Source organism: Propithecus coquereli, unplaced genomic scaffold, assembly GCF_000956105.1.
Source record: "Propithecus coquereli isolate 6110/MARCELLA unplaced genomic scaffold, Pcoq_1.0 Scaffold10, whole genome shotgun sequence".
In the NCBI taxonomy this organism is placed as follows: Eukaryota; Metazoa; Chordata; class Mammalia; order Primates; family Indriidae; genus Propithecus; species Propithecus coquereli.
The window spans coordinates 17092368-17114613 of record NW_012133858.1 but is presented as its reverse complement, the minus strand read 5'-3'; the positions used below and the strand labels follow the sequence as shown (position 1 = coordinate 17114613).

At 42.8% G+C, this 22246-nt stretch overlaps 1 protein-coding gene across 1 annotated transcript; it reads left to right on the top strand.

The window, feature by feature from the left end:
- Positions 1-12424: 12424 nt before the first annotated feature.
- ADIPOQ (adiponectin, C1Q and collagen domain containing) lies at positions 12425-21940 on the top strand. The gene is made up of 3 exons (XM_012640611.1): positions 12425-12489; positions 20267-20488; positions 21420-21940. The coding sequence occupies exons 2-3, from the start codon at positions 20275-20277 to the stop codon at positions 21938-21940; spliced, it is 735 nt and encodes a 244-aa protein (XP_012496065.1). The 5' UTR covers positions 12425-12489; positions 20267-20274.
- The last annotated feature ends 306 nt before the right edge of the window (positions 21941-22246 follow it).

Below are 22246 nucleotides of genomic sequence, written 5' to 3'. Positions count from 1 at the left end.
GAGGTCCCTGGACCCTCAAAGTGGCTCTAGAGCCTCCCCGCCAGCACGTCCTCACACCACTGTCTGGTGCTAACCAGGGCTTCCGCAGGGAGCCCGAGTGGCCCGGGCGGGAGAGCTGGGGCAGGCCCCACCCCGGCAGCGGGAGTCGCCCTGCGGGGCCTGGGCACTGCGCCTAACTCGGAGCGTGCACCCCGTCCCCTCCCTTCCAGCTCGCCGGGCTTTTCCAGTCGGACGACAGTTATGAAACCTGTGCCTCCGAATCGGCTTTCCTGGAGACAGGGGAAAGCAGCCAGGGAGAAGCACGCGACGCGGAGGAAACGTGAGTGCACAGGGGGACAGAAAAGCCCGCGAGTCTGTAGCCGTTGCTCCTCTGACTGTCTTCTTGGCATTTCAGGGCAAGCACCGAGGAGCGCGTGGGGGTGTCCACTGGCGAGCTCGCTCCCGCGGGGGAGACGACCGGCCCCCGGGCAGAGGCGGTGCCGGCGCGGGCGGGACGCCAGAGGACGAGGACGACCTCCCCGCAGCACTGAGCCTCCTTGCGGGCAGCCGTCGCTCCTGCGCTCGGCGGGGAGCCCGTGCCGTCTGCGTTCCAGGGAGAGGCTGCGGAGGGGCCTCGGGGCCTCGGCAGCTGCGCATCTGCCGCCCTGGGAGGGGCGGCCACGGCCGCCTTCGGGGAGCGGGAGCAGCGCCCAGGGCGCCCTCCGCTCCGGGGCAGCCGCGGGGAACCTCTGAGCTCCCTGACGCGCCTGCGCGAGACGCCCACGGAGGCCAGTCAATACCCTGCGCGCGGGGCTTTGGACTTACTTAGTTTTAAAGTAGGTGTTGGAATTGCTAAGGGTGGTTTGATTTTAAGTTTTCACTGGACATGGGATCTGGCTGACTCTTCAAGTCCCCTGATTTGTTTCTGGAATGGAGTGCGCCAACAAACACCTGAAAAGGACTTAAGAAAATCACTTTAGAATTCAAGAAAACAAAAAATAATGTGTGTCGTTTTGTTAATAAAGAAGCCGTTTGACTAGGTGGCCAGAAAACGGCAAAGATGAAGGGACAGATCACCAGGGAGGAGCTCTTCAGCACAATTGTCCAGCAGAGGGTTCCTCTCTGAAAATTTTTAGGACTTTAAGCTACTTGTGGGGCTACCCCTTTCCCACTCCCTTTTCTAACAACAAAGTATCTTTCCTGATAGATACAGAGTGTATTTCAAAAATTCCGAAAGTTAATGTTTTGTGGGGAGGGATCAATCATCCCCTACTCCTGCCAAATTTGTTCTGATTCTCAGACTGATGATGATGTTACTCAAAGATCAAGAGGATGTGAAAAGATTTATTACTCATGGAGTGGGGCTTTCTGGGGAGAGCAGGGCAGGCACCCAAGCTGGTCAGAAGTGGCTTGAATGAAGGGAGAGGTGAGTGGCTTTTTCGGTTTTTACTGTGGTCAGTGATGGGGTTGGAGGGGGGGTTGCATCCCAGTTTAAATCATGCAAATCCAGACTGGGATTTGCATGGTTTGAACTTCTTTCTTGGTGTGATGGATGGACTGTGCACTCTTTCTTATCAGCTTGCCCAGATTTGGGACAAAAGAAGAAGAGGGAGTTGGAGCTTGAAAGTTGTCAGCCATCAAACATCAAAATGGAGCCAGACTCTATTACAGTTAGTATATTGTAGGGTTACTCTCTCCATGCCCACACCTGGTCCAAATGACAAAATATCTTTCCTGGTAGATAAAATGTGTTTCGAATTTGTAGGCTACAGTAGTTATTATTTGCATAATAAAAAATTGTCCCTAAATCTATAGGAAATGTTATATATGTATAGTTCTTCTGCTTGCACTATTTTTCTTCCTGCATTATTTTTCAGCCTACGTTATTCCAACTTGACCATAAGGATGTTTATGTATGTATGTATTCACTCATTCAACACCTATTTCCCGAGCACTTCTCTCTCCTAAGGAAGATTCTGGCACCAGCAAGACCAGGGAGATATGAAAATGACTGAGAAAATCTTAGTGTAGTGGGGGAGACAGACATGAAAACATAATCACAACACAATGTGACAAATACTCTGGGGGCACAGAGCACTGTCAGTGACTCTTCATCAGGAAGGAGTGATGTCAGAGGTGGGTCTTAGGGAGCAAGTGTTTTCTCCTGGTGTAGGAGGAGAAGGGCACCCTGGCTGGGGGAATAGCATGTGCTCAGGTACAGGGGCATCAGGGAGCCATGCACAGTAGGGGGATGAGTTGACAGGGGCCGCTGGGCCACAGGGTCCAGAAGGGCACAAACCTTAAGGGCTGGCCCTGGCACTTGCCCAGATCCTACCTCATTTGGTCCTCCAAGCAAGTCTGCAGAGAGTAGGAAGCAACCCCAGAAGCCCAATGCTTCTCCTAGCCTTACTGTTCCAAACACAGTTTACAAGTCCCTCTGACTTGATATTTCTGCAATTCTTCAGCTCTTTCCTGGTCTTGTCCTTTGCCCACCCCCATTTCACTTGTCCATTGGAGGTGAGTCCCTCCTCCTTCGCCTTTTCATTCCTTCTTCTTAACCATCTTCAGGGATGGAGGAGGGTTGAGACCAGCCAGCTGTGAAGTGCAGGTGACTTCAGCTGCAAAGCAGGTGGAGAAGAGCAGAGGGGACCTGCTGTAGGAATTGTTTGAGGAAATTCGCCAGATGAGGAAAGAATACAAGTTCCCACCACTGGCTTTTAATATTTAATAGAACCTGTGTAGGTTTCTTTTGTATATAGATCAAAACAAAAAAGCTGAAAGAAATATGAACCACAAAGATTATTCTTAAGTAGCTCCTTTTGCATAGATGGTCATAAGTCTTAAGACCAGTTTGAACTGTTTTAAGCTACCTTAGTACCCTTTAGTTAAAAGTCCCCACCTAATGGGAAGTACTGTGCATGCTTAACCTGTAGTGTATATAAATATATAATGATGCAGAGAGACAGAGAGCTCTCTATCACTTGCCAGCAAGAAATTTAAGGTTCCACAAATAGGCCATGCAGATCTTACTCTCCGTAGAACTCCTGCCATCCCCCAGGAGTAAGTTCCCAGAGGATTCTAATCTTGACTAGGAATGAGAGCCTTGTGAAAGTAACCTCTAATAAACTCATCTAACTTGCCAAGCTGGATTGGTCTGAGTAATTTCTTTGGTCTCTTGGCATCGTCTCAGTTGGGGGCAGTTTTTCTATACCGTCCTGGGATTTTCCCAAATAGCAGCCCAGCACAGTGGGGAGTGGGCTCTGGCCATAACTAGTCATGACTTCCTCCAATTGCATTCAGCAACCATTGAAAGGTGGTGGGGATGCCTTTCCCAAAGGGGTAGGGGATTACCTGTTTTAGATCCAACCCAGGCTTGTATATGCAACAGATTGGGATTTTTAAAAGCACTTAGAGCCCTTTTCTGCATTAACAACAATGGGCATGTTTACCGAGTCAAAAGAAAATATAGTCCTACACAATCTATATGGTGGTATATAATCGTACTTTTTATGATACACATCCATACATTTAGTCTTGGGTGTGTGTGTGTGTGTGTGTGTGTGTGTGCGCGCGCGTGTATGTATGTTGCTGTTCTTTGGTGAGTATTTGTATTCAAAACTACCTCGAAAGTCTGAGGAGGCTTGAGAGGCTGAAGAAAGAGGCTAACAAATCCAGTTCCTCAGAAAGAAATATTTAACAGGGACTTAGGAACAGAAGCCATGTCCCAGGCAGCCATGCCAGGTGCATCTCAGGGCCATTACTTTTCAGACCCAGGGATTACATGCCTTAGGGAAGGAATACGTAGGATGATTGAAGTCAACCCCTCAGGGAAAGGCAGGAATTTGCCTAAGGGCAGGATTTACCTTAAAGGTTGTTTTGACCTAATAGAGCAGGATTTACAGTGACAATAAAGTAGAAATCTTAGAAGCATTCCAGGAACAGGGATTAATCAGAAGTTAACATGGCAGATTAGCGTCTAAAGTGGAATTGCTTTGTTCTCCACAGTGATGAAATTACTCAACTTCTATAGCAGAAGTTTTGGCTTCTGCTATAGTCTAAATGTTTGTGTCCCTCCAAAATTAATATGTTGAAATCCTAACTCCCAAGAAGATGGTATTAGGAGGTGGGGCCTTTGGGAGGTGATTAGGTCATCAGGGTAGAGCCCTCATGAATGGGATTAGTGCCCTCAGAGGCCCAAGAGAGACACCCATACCCTTTCCACTATGTGAGGACACAGCAAAGAGGCCTTCACCAGACACCAAATCTGCCAGTGTCTTGATCTTGGACTTCCCAGCCCCCAGAAATGTGAACAATAAATTTCTGTGGTTTATAAACTACCTGGTTTATGGTATTTTGTTATAGCAGCCTGAACGGACTAAGATAGCCTCTGTGATTATCCTATCAATCACAATATATCCATTTCTCTATGACAATATGTAAGAACTTCATATGGTTTCATGTCTTAGCCAAACAGAAAGTCTTCTGGGTTCTGACCACTTGCCTCAGGAAGCATGTCACTTGGATCCTCTCAAATGTGTTTAACCATTGAATAGCTAGCTGTTCAGTCCAGAAACACTGCCAAAGCATTCTCAATCCTTTTTGAATCTATGGAAATGTCCATATTCGACGGTGCTGGTAGAGTGCAAATTGCCCAAACCTCCCAGGCCTCATAGGAGAAACCTGTCTGCGAATGTCATGTGACAGGTAGGCAATCGTAGGATCCATTCCAATGCCAATCATTGCTGGGTGTTACTGAGGTGCTGCCCCCAGGTGCTCGGGGACACAACTACTCTGTCCTCCCACTGTAGCCCAGTGGACATTATGTCCTTTTCTTCAGCCCTTTGCCCACAGTAGCCACTCTGGAATGAATTGTTGCTGCAGTACATTCCTAAAGCCCTTTAAAAGTAAGAAACAATAAAGGATAACTCTTCTGTGGGTAAAAGTTTTGTCATCTTTCCATTTGTTTAGATGAGAAAGAATACAGAACAATGCGATGAAAATCTTCTCGAACTTTTGGAAGAATTGTTCATGGCCTCTATGGTTTTCTAAGATTGTCTATTGTCTGTGAGAGGGACTCGGATAACATGCTTTGGCTGAAGTGGTTGGACTAAAGGCAGCCCTGAGTCTGTACAATTTCGTGCTGTTTTGAATACAAACTAAACACTAGCCACACATTATATAATATTTAGAGGAAATGGAAATCACACAGATCAGCATTTCCAGGGTGTTTTTCAGAACCAGCAAGACAATACAAGAGATCAGCAATTTTCTCCCTCAAGTCTTTCTAGAGGGGGAAAAAAATTATTCAGGCTCAGAAAAATCCAATAGGAAGGAAATCTGCACACTTTTCTTAACCCCATCATTTCCCAAACTCTTTGACTGCAGAACTCTTTTCTTTGTGGAATGCCAAATGCCATGTGCATTAATTAGTGAGGTGTCATAACAAAGAAACCTGACCATATAATGACTTAAGCAATAGGTATATTTCTCTCTCACGTGACAGTCCAGGGCAGGTAGGAAGACTGATCTCCCCACAGTTATTCGGGATTCTCAGCCTTCTTCCATCTGGGCTTCCCATCAGCCCCTAGAACATTGTCATTATCTGTATGGTCAAAACTGGGTGACAGACACATCTGTGTCCATAGGTAGGGAAAGAGATAGAAGAATCACATGTGTGATGTTTTCAAGCTTAACCTGGAAGTGGCACACATCTCCTTTCTCACATTCCATTGGTGAAAACTTAGACACAGGGTCACTCCAACTTTAAGGATGAGAAGGAATTGTGGTTGTTAATATGACCATTTCTATATTATTTCTTATAGCTATCAGTCTATTAAAGTATATCATGGTGGCCCTTCAGACTGCAACAGAGCAAGGGGCTAGAAGCCAGGTCCTCCAGCTCCTGGTTCAGGGTTCTTGTTACCACACTAGCATTTCTGTACGGTAAGTCCTCGCTTAAAATTGTAGATAGGTTCTTAGAAACTGCAACTTCAAGCAAAATGATGTAGAACAGAACCAATTTTTAAATTTCTCATCAATGTTATAATGAAACGACTTTGAATGAAATGACATTATTTGAGGACCTGTTGTATATTGTTTTGCTTAAAGTCATAGTTTCCAAGAACCTATCGGCAATGTTAAGTGATGAACTTACTGTACTCAGCCAGCATATGTGGAGTCCTCTTGTGTCAGTATGAGGATGGAAAGTTTTCTAAAACAGAATCTCCTAATTACATTTTAACTCATGTCAAGCTTTATTAATAGATAAACTTTCAGATGTGACTTTAATAGTCATATCTTATAGCTTTGCATTATGTTGCTTTCATTTGCCCAGAGGATACATACTCTTAGCGAGGAATAAACACATACAATGAACAGAGCAGAGAATCCTGAAATAGATCCCAGTGCATTTGAAAAATGAATATATGAAAGACATTTAAAATTAGAATTGGAAAGATAAATATAAATTAAAATGGTGGGTGTTGTGCCCACTAACTAAGAATATGAAAAAAGTAAAGCTAGATTTCCCCTCATTTTTCAGAACATGAGGAATTGCTTATGCAAGACACCAGAGAGAACCAGATTTTCTTTCAGTTGAAACAGGAAAACCATATGACCCTACACAGCCTGGAAAGCCCCCGGTCATATTCCATTCTATTGGCAGTCTTAGCTTCACTGAGACTGCCAAATATACTTAAAAGCCAATCAGAAAGACTTCCTCACTTCCAAAAATCTTGCCCTATTAGAATTAGAAAATTCCAACCTAAAAGAACACTCATCAAAGACTGTCTTAAGTCTTCCTCCTTTTAGTCTATAAAACTCACTCTTCTATTAATCCCATACAGTTTCTACTGTAATGAAAATGATGGCAGCTGACTCCCTTATAATAGTAAATTTTGAATAAACAGGCTTTAACTCTATCTTGTTTGTCAAACAAAATAATTACAGGTTGGTCAAATAAAAGAATTAAAAGATAAAGAAATCATGAACATTCCAGAAGAAACATTTTTTTTTAGCTTTATTAAGAAGAAAACATTTTTTAAAATAACCTTGGAATGGGAAGAGTATTTTCAGACAAGATGTAAAATCCAGAAGCCAAAAGGAAAATGTTAATAAATTAGGCTACACAGTAAGCAAAAAATTGTGTATAAAACATTTTTTAAAGTGAAAAGATACATTTTCAAAATATATAACAAAAGATTAATTACCTTGGTATCCAAAGAGCTTTTAAAAATTAATAAGAATAATTCCATGAGAAGTTGATTAATGGATACAAATTTACAGTTAGATAGAAGAAATAAGACCTAGCGTTTGATAGATCAGTAGGGTGACTATAGTTAACAATAATCTACTGTACATTTCAAGATAACTAGAAGAGAATAATTTGACTCTTACTAGCATTAAAAAAAAGATATTTAAGGTGATGGATATTAAATTATCTTGATTTGATCTTTATACATTATACGAATATATCAAATTACCATATATTATTTATATTACATATTAATAAAAATTTAAGAAATTAATAAGGATAACTCAATAAGAAAAATGGACAGGGAAAGAAACATACAGTGCATGGGAAAATAAATACAAATAACCAATAAATATATGAAAAGAAGCTCATTCTCACATATAATAGAAGAAATACAAATTAAAATGGGACACTGTTTTTTAATCTATTAGAATACCAAATATTTAAAAGTTTTACCGTATCAAGTATTGGTGAGACTATAGGGAAATAGGTACTCTCACACCATGTTGGGAGGAGTACAAATCAATACTGGATTTTTGGGATTCAATTTACAATAACTATCAAAATTAAAGACATGCATACTCCATGATTCTGCAATTCTATTTCTAGAAATCTATCCTATTTACTCTCACAAATGAGCAAAGATATGTATGCACAGAGATGTTCAAGTTTTTATGTATAGCTTTTTGTGTGGACATAGTTTTTATTTCTCTTGGATAAATGCTTAGCAGAGTTACTGCTATTTGCCAAAGCATTTTTTTCAGAGTTTCTGTGTTATTTTCCATTCCCATTAGGAAAGTGGGAGTGATAAATTTTTATACATTCTTGCCCAAGTTTACTTTTCTCATTATTTTTAATTTAAAAAATTTTGTGTTCTCTATTTTCTTCACTTTTTTAAAATTTCAATCACCCTAACAGCCATAGTTTACTTTAGGGTTACATTATTAGTATCGTACATTCGATGGGTTTTGACAATTGTGTAATGACATGCATACACCATTATAGTATTTCTCACTATTTTTTATTTTAGCCATTCTAGTAGGTATGTAATGATATCTCATTGTTGTTTTAATTGCATTTCTCTAATGATTAATATTATTGAACATCTTTGCATGTGCTTATTTGCCATTTGTATATTCTACTTGGTGAAATATTTGTTCATGTTTTTTGCCCATTTTCTAATTGGATTATTTTATTTTATTTTATTTTTTTTGCTGTTTGTTTTGAGAGTTCTTTATACAATCTAAATACAAATCATTTGTCACAAACATAGTTTGCAAATATTTCCTTCCAATCTATAGATTGCCTTTTCATCCTCTTAATGGGATCTTTCACAGAGCAAAAGTTTTATTAAAATAATTTTGATGAAGTCTTATTTACCAATTTTTTCTTTAATGGACCATGTTTTTGTCGTCATAAGAACTCTTCACCTAGCCCTAGTTGCCTGCAGTGATTTCCTAGGATTGCCATAACAAATCACCACAAACTTGGTAAGAAAAACAGAAATTTATTTTCATCTCCTACTGTGGGTGGAGTAGACATTAATTATTTTCATGCATGTTCATTCCTATCATGTCTCTCTAAATTTAACAGTTACACTTACTGTTTTTTTAAATTTCAGAGTATTATGGGGGTACAAACGCTTTGGTTACACATATTGCTTTTGCACCGCCCGACAAGCATGCCTGTTCCCCAAACAGCACAGACCATGTCTATTAGGTATGGATTTACCCTTCCCCTCCTCCTCCCTCCCACCTGCCTTACACCCTATGAATGTTACTTCCTGTATGTGCACATTAGTATTGCTCAATTACTACCGATTTAATGGTGAGTACATGCAGTGTTTTTTTTCCGTTCTTGTGATACTTCACTTAGAAGAATGGGCTCCAGCTCCATCCAGGATAATACAGTAGGTAATCATTTTTTATGGCTGAATAGTACTCCATGGTATACATAAATGACATTTGGCTAATCCACTCATGTATTGATGGACACTTGGGTTGTTTCCATCTCTTTGCAACTGTGAATTAACACTTACTATTAAGCTTTTTTTTTTTTTTCTACTAGCTTTCTTTCTTTGGGTGTCACTTCTTCCATGTTTTGATGTTGTGGCCTGTGCCAGATCATGTCTGTCAGTATGTAGCTCTACATTCACCTTTCTATAATCCATTTTGCATTGTTGGAGCTGGATGCGTAAAATGACATATCTTATAATTCTTTGCCAGAGGGGTTCCAGTGAGATTCTGCACATGGGAGACAGCTATGCAAGACTGAACTGTGGAGGAAAGGAGGAGCTAGTCTGCTTAAGGGAGTGCCCCTGGCAGTGGCAGTGGCAATGGCAGTGGCTCCTGTTCAGCAGCAATGGTGGAGATGCCTGCAGGACATGCAGCAAGTGCAGGCTCACAGGTTGCAGCCCAGGTGCAGTAGCCACTTCCTGATCTCTGGGTAACACCGTCTTCCTCCCCTTGCTTCTTCAGCCTCTCTAAAATTATTGTAACAAATTCCTTGGCTAGTACAATATTTTAGTATCAGAAGCGGTCCAAGGACACAGGCTTCCAAAAGTGTGACTTAAGGGTTACTTAGCTGAACTGACTGGACTTGAATCATGATGGCCTTCTGGCTAGTGGAAGTGGTTGCAGTTAGTATAAAACATGCAGTGCCAAAACAGAAACTTAAATTATTGTCTGAGGTTGCCTTGGGTGAAGTGCAAATGTAGCAAAGCCTTTGGAAGAGGTACAGGAATGTTTTCCTTTCTTGCTATTTCTAGGGATTTGCGGATGGAGTGGAATGCCACAAATGTGCTCACTCTGCTCTCTTGCTCCAATCTTCTGTATTATTTTTCAAGATACAGTGATTGTGCTTAGTTATCTCAGTTAAGATTATTTTTAAAAATCATAATTAAGCAAAAATGTATGGCAATACTTAACAATACTCAAGGAGGATGCAGTCATTTGGCTTGTTGTTTCAATATCCCAGTTCACATGCTAACAGGGACTTGCTCCGTAGCCATGGCTTGCTGGAGAAAACGACCACATTTATTTGGTTATTTCATTCTAGATTGTAACACTTCTGTCCTGGGAGGAAAGGACTAGCCTCAAGGCACGTCTGATTGAATGTCTTTTAGTTACAGTCTCTAAACCAGTGTGGCACAGAATTGCTTCTTTCCACATCATGGCCTTTGTGGTGGATGGCAGATTTCCCTGAGGCCTCACAAAATGACAGGCTTTTACGATCTCACTGGCCGACAGCCAGACCCAGCATAGTCGTGGTGTTATTTTGGGGCTAAAGTCATTCCACCTTGTGCAATAGTAAAGCCTGCTATAACTAGCTGCATTCCCATAAGGTTAGAAGAAAACACTTTTTATGACAACCCCAAAGCTACCCTGAAGCACATACATGAATCTTGGGGCCTCACAGTCCACCAGGAGGGGGAAAACATAAGGTATTAGACAGTATACGAATTTTGTAGTCAGATAGATCTGTGTTCAAATCTTGGATCAGTGCTTTTAATGAGTCTCTTACCCTCATTAAACTCTGGACTCTTTATTTGTAAAATGAGAGACAATCATAGCTATCTCCAAAGGAAGATCGAATATGATCATTAATTTATTCATTGATTCAGCATTTATTACTGCCTACTTCGTACCAGGTTCTATTCTAGGAACTAAGGGATGCAATGTTGAGTAGGCAAAGCCTCTTCTCTCATGAAATTTACATCTTAATAAGGAGCAACGATAGCAACACAAACCAAAAATAAATGAGAAAATGCTACAATAAAAACAAAACAGTGATGTAATTGAGAGTTGCTGCAGTTTCTCTGTGTTTTCTGCTTGGTCCAATCTGCCTGCTAACTACACAGAACCTCATTTTCAAAGCCACTTATCTAATCTGGGGGCCCTTAGAAAGGGCCTCATTTCCAATCTCAATGGCCCAATGTGACTTCTGTAGAAATATTTGCACATTTGCAGGAGGCCAAGGCCTTATATCAGACTTTTACTTGACTTTACTAGTGGACTTGACTTTACTACTGGACTTTTAGGTTCTGTGTGGCCAGCAGAGGTGATATTTGGGGGCAGGCACACACTTGCTCAGCCCCTGCCTGACAACATTCTGTTTTCAGAATGTTTTCTTGAAGTTGTTGCTGGTCCTCAGTCCTTGCTGGGGTTGTAATTTAATTCATTAGAATTTGTGGCTTGTAAGAACCGGCTCTGATTCTACCCTTCGAAAACAAAACATGAGTTTGTCATGAAAGAGTCCAGGATGTTGAAAGGCCCAAGCCTTTTAGGAACACCTGCATGGGTGGCAGCTTCCAGTCCTCCAGGCTGCTCCCAGCCCAGAGCTGAGTTCCCCAATAGGCAAATTAGGCACATGCTTGAGGCACTGGCAAGGTGGGGGCTCACACACATGCACACACACACAAGCACAAAGTTAGCTGCCAAAACCTTATCCTGAATTTTGGAACGAGAAAATCTTGAAAGTTGGTATTCCAATATCATATTTTATATAAGTTTTCTGTTATTAGATTTGAATTATTATACATGGGAACCATGAGCTTTAGGAATTTAGGGCCTCTTTAACTTGCCAAGCCCCACACCCCCCCAGGAACTTCCCTGCACTTCAGTTCTCAGAATTAATATACAAGGTATTTCCTAACCGCAGGGTCCAGGCCAGCGAGTGGAGGATGTGTTCTATTTCTGACCCTATTGCAGCCCCTCTGACGGTTCTCCCTTCTGACGTACTCAATGTCTGAACCACACAACCTCACACTCAATCATGCACAATGAGCAGAAGTGTGATGTGATAATTGGTGTTCCTGACTTATTAGGACAAATCTGTGGAAGAGAGAGGTCTCTTGGACCACTGAGCAATTCATTGGCACAAGGAAGTTTCTCTCTCAGATGCAGAAATATCTTGTTTTTCTGCTGTGGTTTCAACTCTTGCCCCGTTTTCTGCTGCTCTTGGAGGAGGCAAAATAAGGGCCAAGGCCTGGAAACACAAGTGTTTTCACTGAAGCTCCACTTGGCTTCTCAAGCCCAGGCTGTGTTGCACCGGGTTCCCTGGGGTGGAGGCTGGAGGCAGCTGCCAGGGGCAATTTGCCCACCCACTGGCCCCTAGCCCTTGCTGGGCTGGCCAATGAAACAGGACAATTGTGAGGTGGGGACTGCCTATCCCCATGAGTACCAGGCTGTTGAGGCTGGGCCATCTCCTCCTCACTTCCATTCTGACTGCAGTCTGTGGCTCTGATTCCATACTGGAGGGTAAGAGCAATTTTATTTAATTCCAGGCTGGGTGGGGGTGCTGTCCATAGCCCCTGGCCGGGATGTGTTCAGGCTCTCCTGTCCATAGTAGTGCGGGGACAGATATAGGCAGAACTTTGGGCAGGGCAGCACTGGTGGAGGCAGATAGGCCTTGGGCTTCTTCCTCAATTGACCCACAGAGAGAGTTGTTCCTTTTGGTTAAAAAGCCTGGGACCATCCTGAATTGTGCCCATTCACTCTGCGGCAGGATGCCTACTGAGGAAAAAGGTTGGGGTCAGTGAGGTGGCAGGTTTGTCCACAGATGAAGTCCCGTTGGATGAAGGAGCAGAAGAAGATAAATTGCTTCTCAGCTCACCCAAGTGGGACGAAGGAAGAAGTATGTTCAAAGGCAGCTTGAGGAAAGACAAGCTGAGCTCTGACCTCAGACTAGACTTTAGAGTCCAGTTCTACCACTTGATTATACTCAGCAAACATTGATTGAGCAGATTCTACGGGCCAGACACTGGGTTGGTTCTCAAGATTCAAAGATGAGTGCGACATGGTTGTTGTCTGTAGATCTGGGATATCTGTAGGCCTGGGGATATCTGACAGGGTAATTGAGAGGTTCCAATGAGATAAAGTTAGAAAAACCTGGTGTAGGTGGGAACTTAAGAAAAATTGTATTTTTAAAGACATTTTCAGACAGAAGCAACTGGCTTTACCTGATCTTTGCCAAGCCCAATCCCAGGTACCCCAGTGAGTGCTGCGCTGAGGCATCCTGGTGGTTTTCAGCCGTAGCCGCAGAAGGTCAGCATGGGAGGGATTTCGGAGGTCCGGCCAGCCCCTCATGTAGCAGAGGATGTGTGTCTCTGGTCTGGGAGGTCCTGGTTTGGATCAAGCCTCATAAGGTGGGAACGTCTCACTCCCAGGGATTCCATTAGGATTAAGGCCGGCTTTGCCTAGTTATTAGGGTGCAGGGGTCCCTTCATGCCAGCAGAGTATGTCCAGAGGAACATGATGGTGTCAGCATAGTTCCAGAGCCAAGCAGTAGGAAGGGAGCTCTGCAGCTTAATCAGCAGTCTGGAGTCTTAAGGAGAGACACAGGACTTGTCTTTTTTAGGTGGCTGCGGGGACAAACTTTCTGCATACTCCTTGTCAAGCCAGAGGACCAGTGGCCTATAACACTTGGCTGAAGCCAGGAGGTAATGGCTTTTGGAGAGTAGAAGCTTTCAACCAGGAATTCCTTACGTGGAGAAGGACTTGTCCTAAAAATGCAGTGGAGGGATGCTCTGCTTAATCTGTTCCTTGAGGGTACAGATGTGTGTGCATGTGTGTGTGTGTGTGTGTATGTGTGTGGGCGTGTGTATGTTGTGTGTGTTGGGCATGGAGATGCTAACAGTTCTCTTGCAGGGAAGAATGAAAATTTTCAGACAATGCTCCTGAGAGCCAGATAAAGCTGAATTGATTGCTGATTCTGCCATTTATCATCAGGTTGTGAAATTGCCAATATTCTACATTTTGACCCTTAAAAATGGCAGTTTCAGGCCAGGTGTGGTGGCTCATGCCTGTAATCACAGCACTCTGGGAGGCTGACGTGGGGGGATTGCTTGAGGTCAAGAGTTTGAGACCAGCCTGAGCAACAGCGAGATCCTGTCTCTACTAAAAATAGAAAAATTAGCTGGGTGTGGTAGCACGTGCCTGTAGTCCCAGCTACTTGAGAGGCTGAGGCAGGAGGATTGCTTGAGCCCAGGAGTTTGAGATTGCTGTGAGGTGTGATGATGCCACTGCACTCCACCCAGGGCTACTGAGCGAGACTCTGTTTAGGAAAAAAAAAAAAGGCAGTTTCATACAATTCAACTCAGTGGTTGCATACTCTTAAGCCAGTATCTTGGCCTCTTCGAGTCCCAGGTTCTTTGCTACATTAGAGTCAAAAGCAGATCCATTGGAATATTATGTGAAATAAGGTTTCCAAGTGCCTTATGCAAATTATACTCCAAAGAACACTTACCAATGTCAAAATGTTCTCATGTTCTTAATCTTACATGATCCCATTTAGCAGATTAGGAAGCTGAGTCTGAGAAGCTCCATGTAATGCTTTTAGAGGTCGTGTAATGTGATGCAAGGCTCACTGGTTTGGAAGTCAGAAGAACATTCTCTCAGGGATCATTTCCTTAATCTCTCAGTTTCCTTGTCTCTAAAGTTGAGGTCATTTTCCTTGGGCTTGTTATAAAGATGAAAATAAATAATGTGTAAAATCTCCTAGTGTGGGAGATGGCTTCTATGCAGATCTAATAAATACATTCCTTCTCCTTCTCCTCAGCACCCCCACTTGTAAAAGCAGGGCAAGGGCGAGATGATTTCCAGGGTCCCTTGGCTCTGACATTCAAGGATTTGTTGCCTTAATGCCCTCTCCTACTGGAGGAGTTGGCACTGGGCTTCGTGACCTCTCCCCCATACAGCCCTGCCTCCTGTCAGTCCCGAAGGGAACCCTGTCCTTGCATTTCACAAAATTCTGCTGTTGCCTCTAAAATTCCAGTAGGTCAAAGTGAAATTTGTCATATATTTTAACATGAAAATGAGAGATCATACTAGCCCTTTAGGATCCTAAGAATATCATGGTATAATTTTATACCTTTGTATAATTTTAAAAGTGAATGAGTCCATGCCTGTGTGAGATTTGTCAGAAAAGCCAGTGCAGTGATTTGGATTTCAAATCCCACCTCTGCTCTCTTTTACTTGTTATCTTTGTGCGGAAATTACTGAACCTCTGGTCTTCAGATTTCTCTTGTGGGATTGAGTCCCCTCTCCTGGAGTCGCTGGGTGAAATGAGATCAAAGGGCTGAGGGGTATTCAGCCATGGTCCAAAGCAGGCGGTCCATAAATACTTGTTTGCTCCCTTTCCCTTCACTTACGTGTGGAGCACTTTATAAGTTTACAAAGTACTTCTTCATACTTTCTATTAATTAGTTCTCACAATAATATTGTGAAACAGGTTAGGTGAGAATTACTATCCCACATTTATGGGCAAAGAGCATGAAGCCAGTGAGGTGGGGGGAGGCAGGTAGTCACCCAGAGAGTTAGGTAAAGCCTAGACTAGAAGCCAGGTCATTTGCTTCATAATCTGGGGGTCTTTTCATGCTACTTTTTCTTACATCCCCCACCCTATGGGGTGGAATATTAAAAGGCAGGATGTGAGACCATGATGCTTTTCTCCTCCTGGGCTGTGTCTAAGAGTCTGTTATTGGGCTCTGGAAGACCAGAGTTTGACTTCTAGCCTCTCTATGTTTAGCTCTGTGATCTTGGACAAGTCCCTTAACCTTTCTGAGGCCCCCTTTCCTTATCTTTAAAATGGGTACAGTCATAGCTAACATTTATTGAGCATTGACATGTGCCAGTCATCATTCTAAGCACTCTACATGGATTACACCATCTAATCTTCCAACAAACATAAGATGGAAACGTGTTGCAGGTAAGAAAAAATTATTTGCACCTCTGCACTAAGATCATAGACCCTGTGTGCCTTATTCTACCCCATACTGTCTCTCAAAATGGTTGTGAGAATTAAATGAGATATTAAGTGAAGTAAGGACTTTACAAATAAATAGCATGCTACAAAGGCAAACAATTATAAGTGGCACTGGGATTTAGCTTCATGATCCATGTAAAAGTTTTCTTCCTAGGCACGACTGAGTCTTAGATTACAATCCCCAGTTCCATTTAATAATGCTTTCCCCTATAAAAATAGAATGTAACAATCAAAATGTTAACAATTGCTATATCTAAACCAAAGACACAAATAATTTTTAAACAAATGTTTTTGAAAATTAGGCACCTCTGCACTGATCTTCAATTGTTACCAACTGCTTATTGTCCATCCAGAATTAAGTCAGAATGCAAGCTTCTTCACTCAGAATCTGTCCCTAGCCTCAGAAACTCCCCAGGGCTGTGTGCTCATCCCCACTCCCATACCACCTCTACCCCATGCCACTGTCATGGAGCCAGACTGACTGTACCCGTTAGTGAAGAAATCTGTCCATAGCACTGAAGTACTGGGGACAGATGTATTCCCTTAGGGTAGGAGAATAGGATCTTCATTTTTAATAAAAGGGGAGAAAGCTGAGAACTCTAGAGACCTGACTTTGCCCTCCTTCCAGGGTTTGGGGAAAGACATCAACACCCTTTGTCTTTGGGGCCTGGCTTTGTTGCCTTCACCAGTTTGCATATTCTGGGTTTTCTCCTCCTGTCTCCCTGTGGAAAACAACGCAGCCTCATAGATTCCTCTCTCCTCATTTCTGGAGAAAACAAGTACAGAGCTCAAAGTTCTCTCCAAGTTCAGTAGAGGGCGACAAAGGTACACATAGGTGATAAGAGCAGCCCTTGAAAGTACTCTTGACACCTAAGGGGCAACACCGGACTCTGGTAGCACCTGTCTCTGCTGCTGTTGTTATTTCTGTCCCCTTCCTTCTGTCTGCCAGTTTCATTCTCAATTCTTATTTTACCTTTAAGATCATATTAGAACTTGATATTTGATAAATGATACATTCAATCGATAGTGAAGGAAAAGATTAATTTAACTAAAGGTATTTAAACAGTTAGTTTTTAAATGGGGAGAAATCATTTGAGTACTTTAGATCATAGCTTACATTAAAACAAAAAAGTTAGAGTTGGATTAAAGAGTGAAATTTTAAATATGTCAAGCAATAGGAAAAAAATAGAAGGAAGTAGAATACTTACCAAATCCTAGCATGGATAAGGACCGTTTAATACTTAGAAGCAAAGAAAAATATCAACAGAACTGGCTATACAAAAACTAAAATTTCTGTACACCTAAAAATTAGGATGAACAAAACAAGAGAATAATTTGCACACTAAAGGAAATAGTCATAGCATACATAAAATGTTGGTACAAAGAGCTCACACAAATTCATTCAAAAAATTATGTCTCTAATAAATTAAGTGACAAAGAATACTTGGAAATATCATGATTGAGGAATTAAGTTAGGAAATAAGCCTTTAGGAAATAGGCCTTTAAAAATGTACAAGTCGGCCGGGCATGGTGGCTCACGCCTGTAATCCTAGCACTCTGGGAGGCCGAGGCGGGAGGATAGCTTGAGCTCAAGAGTTCGAGACCAGCCTGAGCAAGAGCGAGACTCCGTCTCTACTAAAAATAGAAAGAAATTAGCTGGAAAATGTAAAATATATATAGAAAAACTTAGCCGGGCATGGTGGCGCAGGCCTGTAGTCCCAGCTACTCGGGAGGCTGAGGCAGGAGGATCGCTTGAGCCCAGGAGTTTGAGGTTGCTGTGAGCTAGGCTGACGCCACGGCACTCTAGCCCGGGCAAAAGAGAGAGACTCTGTCTCAAAAAAAAAAAAATGTACAAGTCATTAATGATTGAAGAATGCAAACTACAGCAGTGAGGTACCATTTTTTTGGTTCGTTAAAATAACAGCACAAAAATGTATTTTATGATAATACCCAAAGCTGATGAGGATAGTTAAGACAGGCCCTTTTATACATACACACGAATGTACTACTAGGTGGTAGTGTAACGTACTGCAATATGGGACTATATATCAAGAGACTTAAACATGTTCACATCTTTTGGTCCAGTAATTTACTTCTGTGATTATGTCATAATGGGACAATAATTTTGGGAAAAGCTATATACCTAATGATGTTTAAAATATTATTTTAAAATTGAAGTATAATTTGTCACAGAATATAAAATATTTTAAAATGGAAATAGGTTAAAAATGTAACAAAATGGTTAACTATATTTTGGCTATCTCCGCTTGATGGACTAGTATACAGACATTTAAAATAGTGATTATAGGCCAGGCATGGTGGCTCATACCTGTAATCCTAACACTTTGGGAGGCGGAGGCAGGAGGATGGCTTGAGGTCAGGAGTTCGAGACCAGCCTGAGCAAGAGTGAGAGCCCATCTCTACAAAACATAGAAAAATTAGCCTAACGTGGTGGCTTGCACCTGTAGTCCCAGCTGTTTGGGAGGCTGAGGCAGGAGGATGGCTTGAGCCCAGGAATTTGAAGTTGCAGTGAGCTATGATGATGCCATTGTACTCTACCCTGGCAATAGAGTGAGATCCTGTCTCAACAACAAAAAAAGTGATTATAAAAATTAGAAAATGATAAAGCAAAAATAGGGGAATAAATTTTTTGTAAAGTGTGATTTCTATGTTAAAAACTAAGCAGACGGGAGGCTGAGGCAGGAGGATCGCTTGAGCCCAGGAGTTTGAGGTTGCTGTGAGCTAGGCTGACGCCACGGCACCCACTCTAGCCCGGGCAAAAGAGTGAGACTCTGTCTCAAAAAAAAAAAAAAAACTAAGCAGAGACTTGTGCTGCTATAAACATTCTAGTGCAGATGTCTTTTTTATAGAATGTCTTTTGTTCTTTTGGGTAGATGCCCAGTAATGGGATTACTGGATCAAATGGTAGTTCTACCTGTAGCTCTTTGAGGCATCTCCATATTGTTTTCCACAGAGGTTGTACTAGTTTGCAGTCCCACCAGCAGTGTATGAGTGTTCCTGTCTCTTCACATTCACGGAAGCTCTGACTCCAGTGGCACAAAGGCAATATACATAACCTAAACATTTGTACCCCCATAATATGCTGAAATAAAAAAAATTTAAAAAACATAAGCAGAGAAATTCTTGTTTTCTGTAGTTTCCAAAGAGCTATATAACTATATATATATGTGCATGTATATATATATATATGTGCATGTGTATATATATATATATACACACATAGGATACATGTTTCAAATATACTTCACTCTCCCTCCTTCCTTCCCTCTTCCATTCTTCCTTTTTCCTTCCTTTCTCTTTCCCTTCCTCCCTCCCTCTGGCTCTTTCTTGCTTTCTTTTTTTCATTATAAAAATATCTATTTAGTCCCCACTCTGTGCTAGTAGTGTGCTAGCAGTTTGTTTAATGGGGAAATGGGTGAGCAAAACAGGAATTACGTAGAGTGCAAGAAGTGCAATAATAGCGATAAGCCAGGGCACTGGGGAAACACAGAGGAGGCGCAAACAATCGAGATGGGAGAGGGATGACAGGAAGGACTTCCTGAAAGAGGTGACATCCAGACTGTGTCCTAAAGGCTGAATAGGCATCAGGCAGGGAAGGAGCAGCTAACTGTGGCCCAGGCAAATGGTCAGTGGATATGCTTATGGGACAATGTGTCTCTGGTTGCCTGTTTAACTCAAGGTGAAGCTGTGTGCATGTGCGTGCATGTGTGCATGCGTGTGTGTGTGCATGTATAACATGCCCAATGGTCAAACATGTAACCCAGGAGAGCGGAAGAGGAAGAGAGAGAGTAGGAGAATAAAAAGGAGAACAGAAATAATCTGAGAGAAGAGGAGGGGAAGAAAAAGAGGAACCGAACTAGGGAGAGAGACGTTGGTTACAGTTGAGTGGAGCTATCCAAGTCATCCTGGAAAACTCAAGGATGGATTCTTGGCAAGTTGACTCTTGGAGCTTTCCCTGTGCTTAGTCCTGTGCTGAGATGTGGGGAAATTAGAGAGTGTTATCCCTGCCATCACTGAACTCACAATCTTGCTAAGGAAAGGAGAATATACACAGGGAACAGTTGCAAATTTCAGGGCAGAAAGAGATCAAGGTAGACCACAGAAAACTCTTCCTGGAAGGAGCAAGCATTGAGAGAGCAGTTCTTAGAAGTGGCCTCTGCTGAGATGGATGGAGTCCCGTCTACGTCCTGACTGGGTGTGCCGTGTAGGGTCTGTCTCTCCCATGGGTGACCATGCACATGTGGATTCCAGGGCCCAGGATGCTGTTGCTGCAAACTCTTCTGCTTCTATTAGTCCTGCCCAGCCATGGCCAGGACACCACAGCTGAAGGGACAGAAGTCCTGCTTCCCCCACCCAAGGGTGCCTGCACAGGTTGGATGGCGGGCATCCCAGGGCATCCTGGCCACAATGGGACCCCAGGCCGTGATGGCAGAGATGGTGCCTCTGGTGAAAAGGGTGAGAAAGGAGATCCAGGTAAGAACAAGGTTTTTGGCCTCCTTCATCACAGACCTCTCTTGGATAAAGGAGGGCTTCCAGGGCGATATGAGGGCGTTAGTTACTAACTAAGCCCTAGACACAGGGAAGAAGCAAAACTTTTTATGTGACCCATAAGGAATCAGAAACGGATTTGGGCTGGTTTCCCAGGGATGAGGATAGGTGGTACCTCTATAACCAAGTACCCTTTGACTCTGTCCCATTTGCATCTCCTTCCCCATCCCCCTTCCCATCCCCACCTTCATTCCTATTCCCAATATGTTCATACTCCTGTTTCCCTTCTAGTTCACTTAATTCCCATTCCATCCAGTGGCACCCAACCACACTTACTGCATACCCCTTGAAGGTCACAGTCCTGCTTTTGCAGAATTCTTGTTCTAGTTAAGAAGATAAGTCTAATGCACAAGACTCTGTTAGTGGTTACTGCAAGAAAGTCTATTCTAAACATACCAAACTGAATGTGAACAAATACGCAAAGTATAAAACACGGAGAAATGCACTCGATGCAGACCTGGATTAAACATGAAGGCTTCAAGGGGGGCAGGCAGGGCTTGAGCTAGGCCTTGAAGGATGGTAGGTAGAATAGAAGAGGAAGGGCATCCTAGAGAGAGAGGATAGAAGAGCACAATGTGGTTAATTGAGCCAGTGTATAAAAGGCTGCAGAGTGGAGGGTATGTGTTGGAGACTTACAGGAGGTACAGTTGGAGATGAATTTATGTGAGCCTGCTAGGCTGTGGGGGATTTGGAATAAGAAATGGACATTTCTCCCCTTTTGGGAGCTCTTGTTGGTTTCTTGCTGTGTAAGTCAAGTAGACTGTAGGTAGGAGCCACAGGGACAGTACTTTAGGCTGGAACCAACCTAGGCAGGAGTTCTGTTCCCTGTGGTCACTGAGGTCCTCTCGTTTTCTAGGTCTTGTTGGTCCTAAGGGTGATACTGGTGAGATTGGAGTGACTGGGGCTGAAGGTCCCCGAGGCTTTCCGGGAAACCCAGGCAGGAAAGGAGAACCTGGAGAAGGTGCCTATGTATACCGCTCAGCATTCAGTGTGGGATTGGAGAATCGCGTCACCGTCCCCAATGTTCCCATTCGCTTTACCAAGATCTTCTACAATCAGCAAAACCACTATGATGGCACCACGGGTAAATTCCACTGCAACATTCCTGGGTTGTACTACTTCTCCTACCACATCACAGTCTATATGAAGGATGTGAAGGTTAGCCTCTTCAAGAAGGACAAGGCTGTGCTCTTCACCTATGACCAGTACCAGGACAAGAACGTGGACCAAGCCTCTGGCTCTGTGCTTTTGCATCTGGAGGTGGGCGACCAAGTCTGGCTCCAGGTGTATGGGGAAGGAGACCACAGTGGACTCTATGCAGACAATGTCAATGACTCCACTTTCACAGGCTTCCTTCTCTACCATGACACCAACTGATCACTGCCAACTCAGAGCCTCCACCAGGCCAAACTGCCCCCAAGTCACTCAAAGAACAGTCAACACGCTTTCACTGTAGTTATTATAGGAGATTGATTATTATTTAGTTGGAGGGCTCTGAACATTATTCATTCATTTACTCATTCATTTATTCATTCATTCATCAAGTAACATTTTATTAAAAAACTCATATACTATGTTTCCAGTCGTGAAGAAGACATGTTCCTTAGCCTCAAGGATTTCTTATGCAGTGGCAATAAAAGTGTAATAATAACATTTACTAGGGAGCTTCACATACATGACAAG

What these genes read in the sequence shown, in the direction of transcription:
- ADIPOQ (XM_012640611.1), top strand. Translation starts at nt 20,275, where the DNA reads ATGCTGTTGCTGCAAACTCTTCTGCTTCTATTAGTCCTGCCCAGCCAT. An exon ending in GGGTGAGAAAGGAGATCCAG is followed by an intron (nt 20,489 to 21,419) that starts GTAAGAACAAGG and finishes CTCGTTTTCTAG; the next exon opens with GTCTTGTTGGTCCTAAGGGT.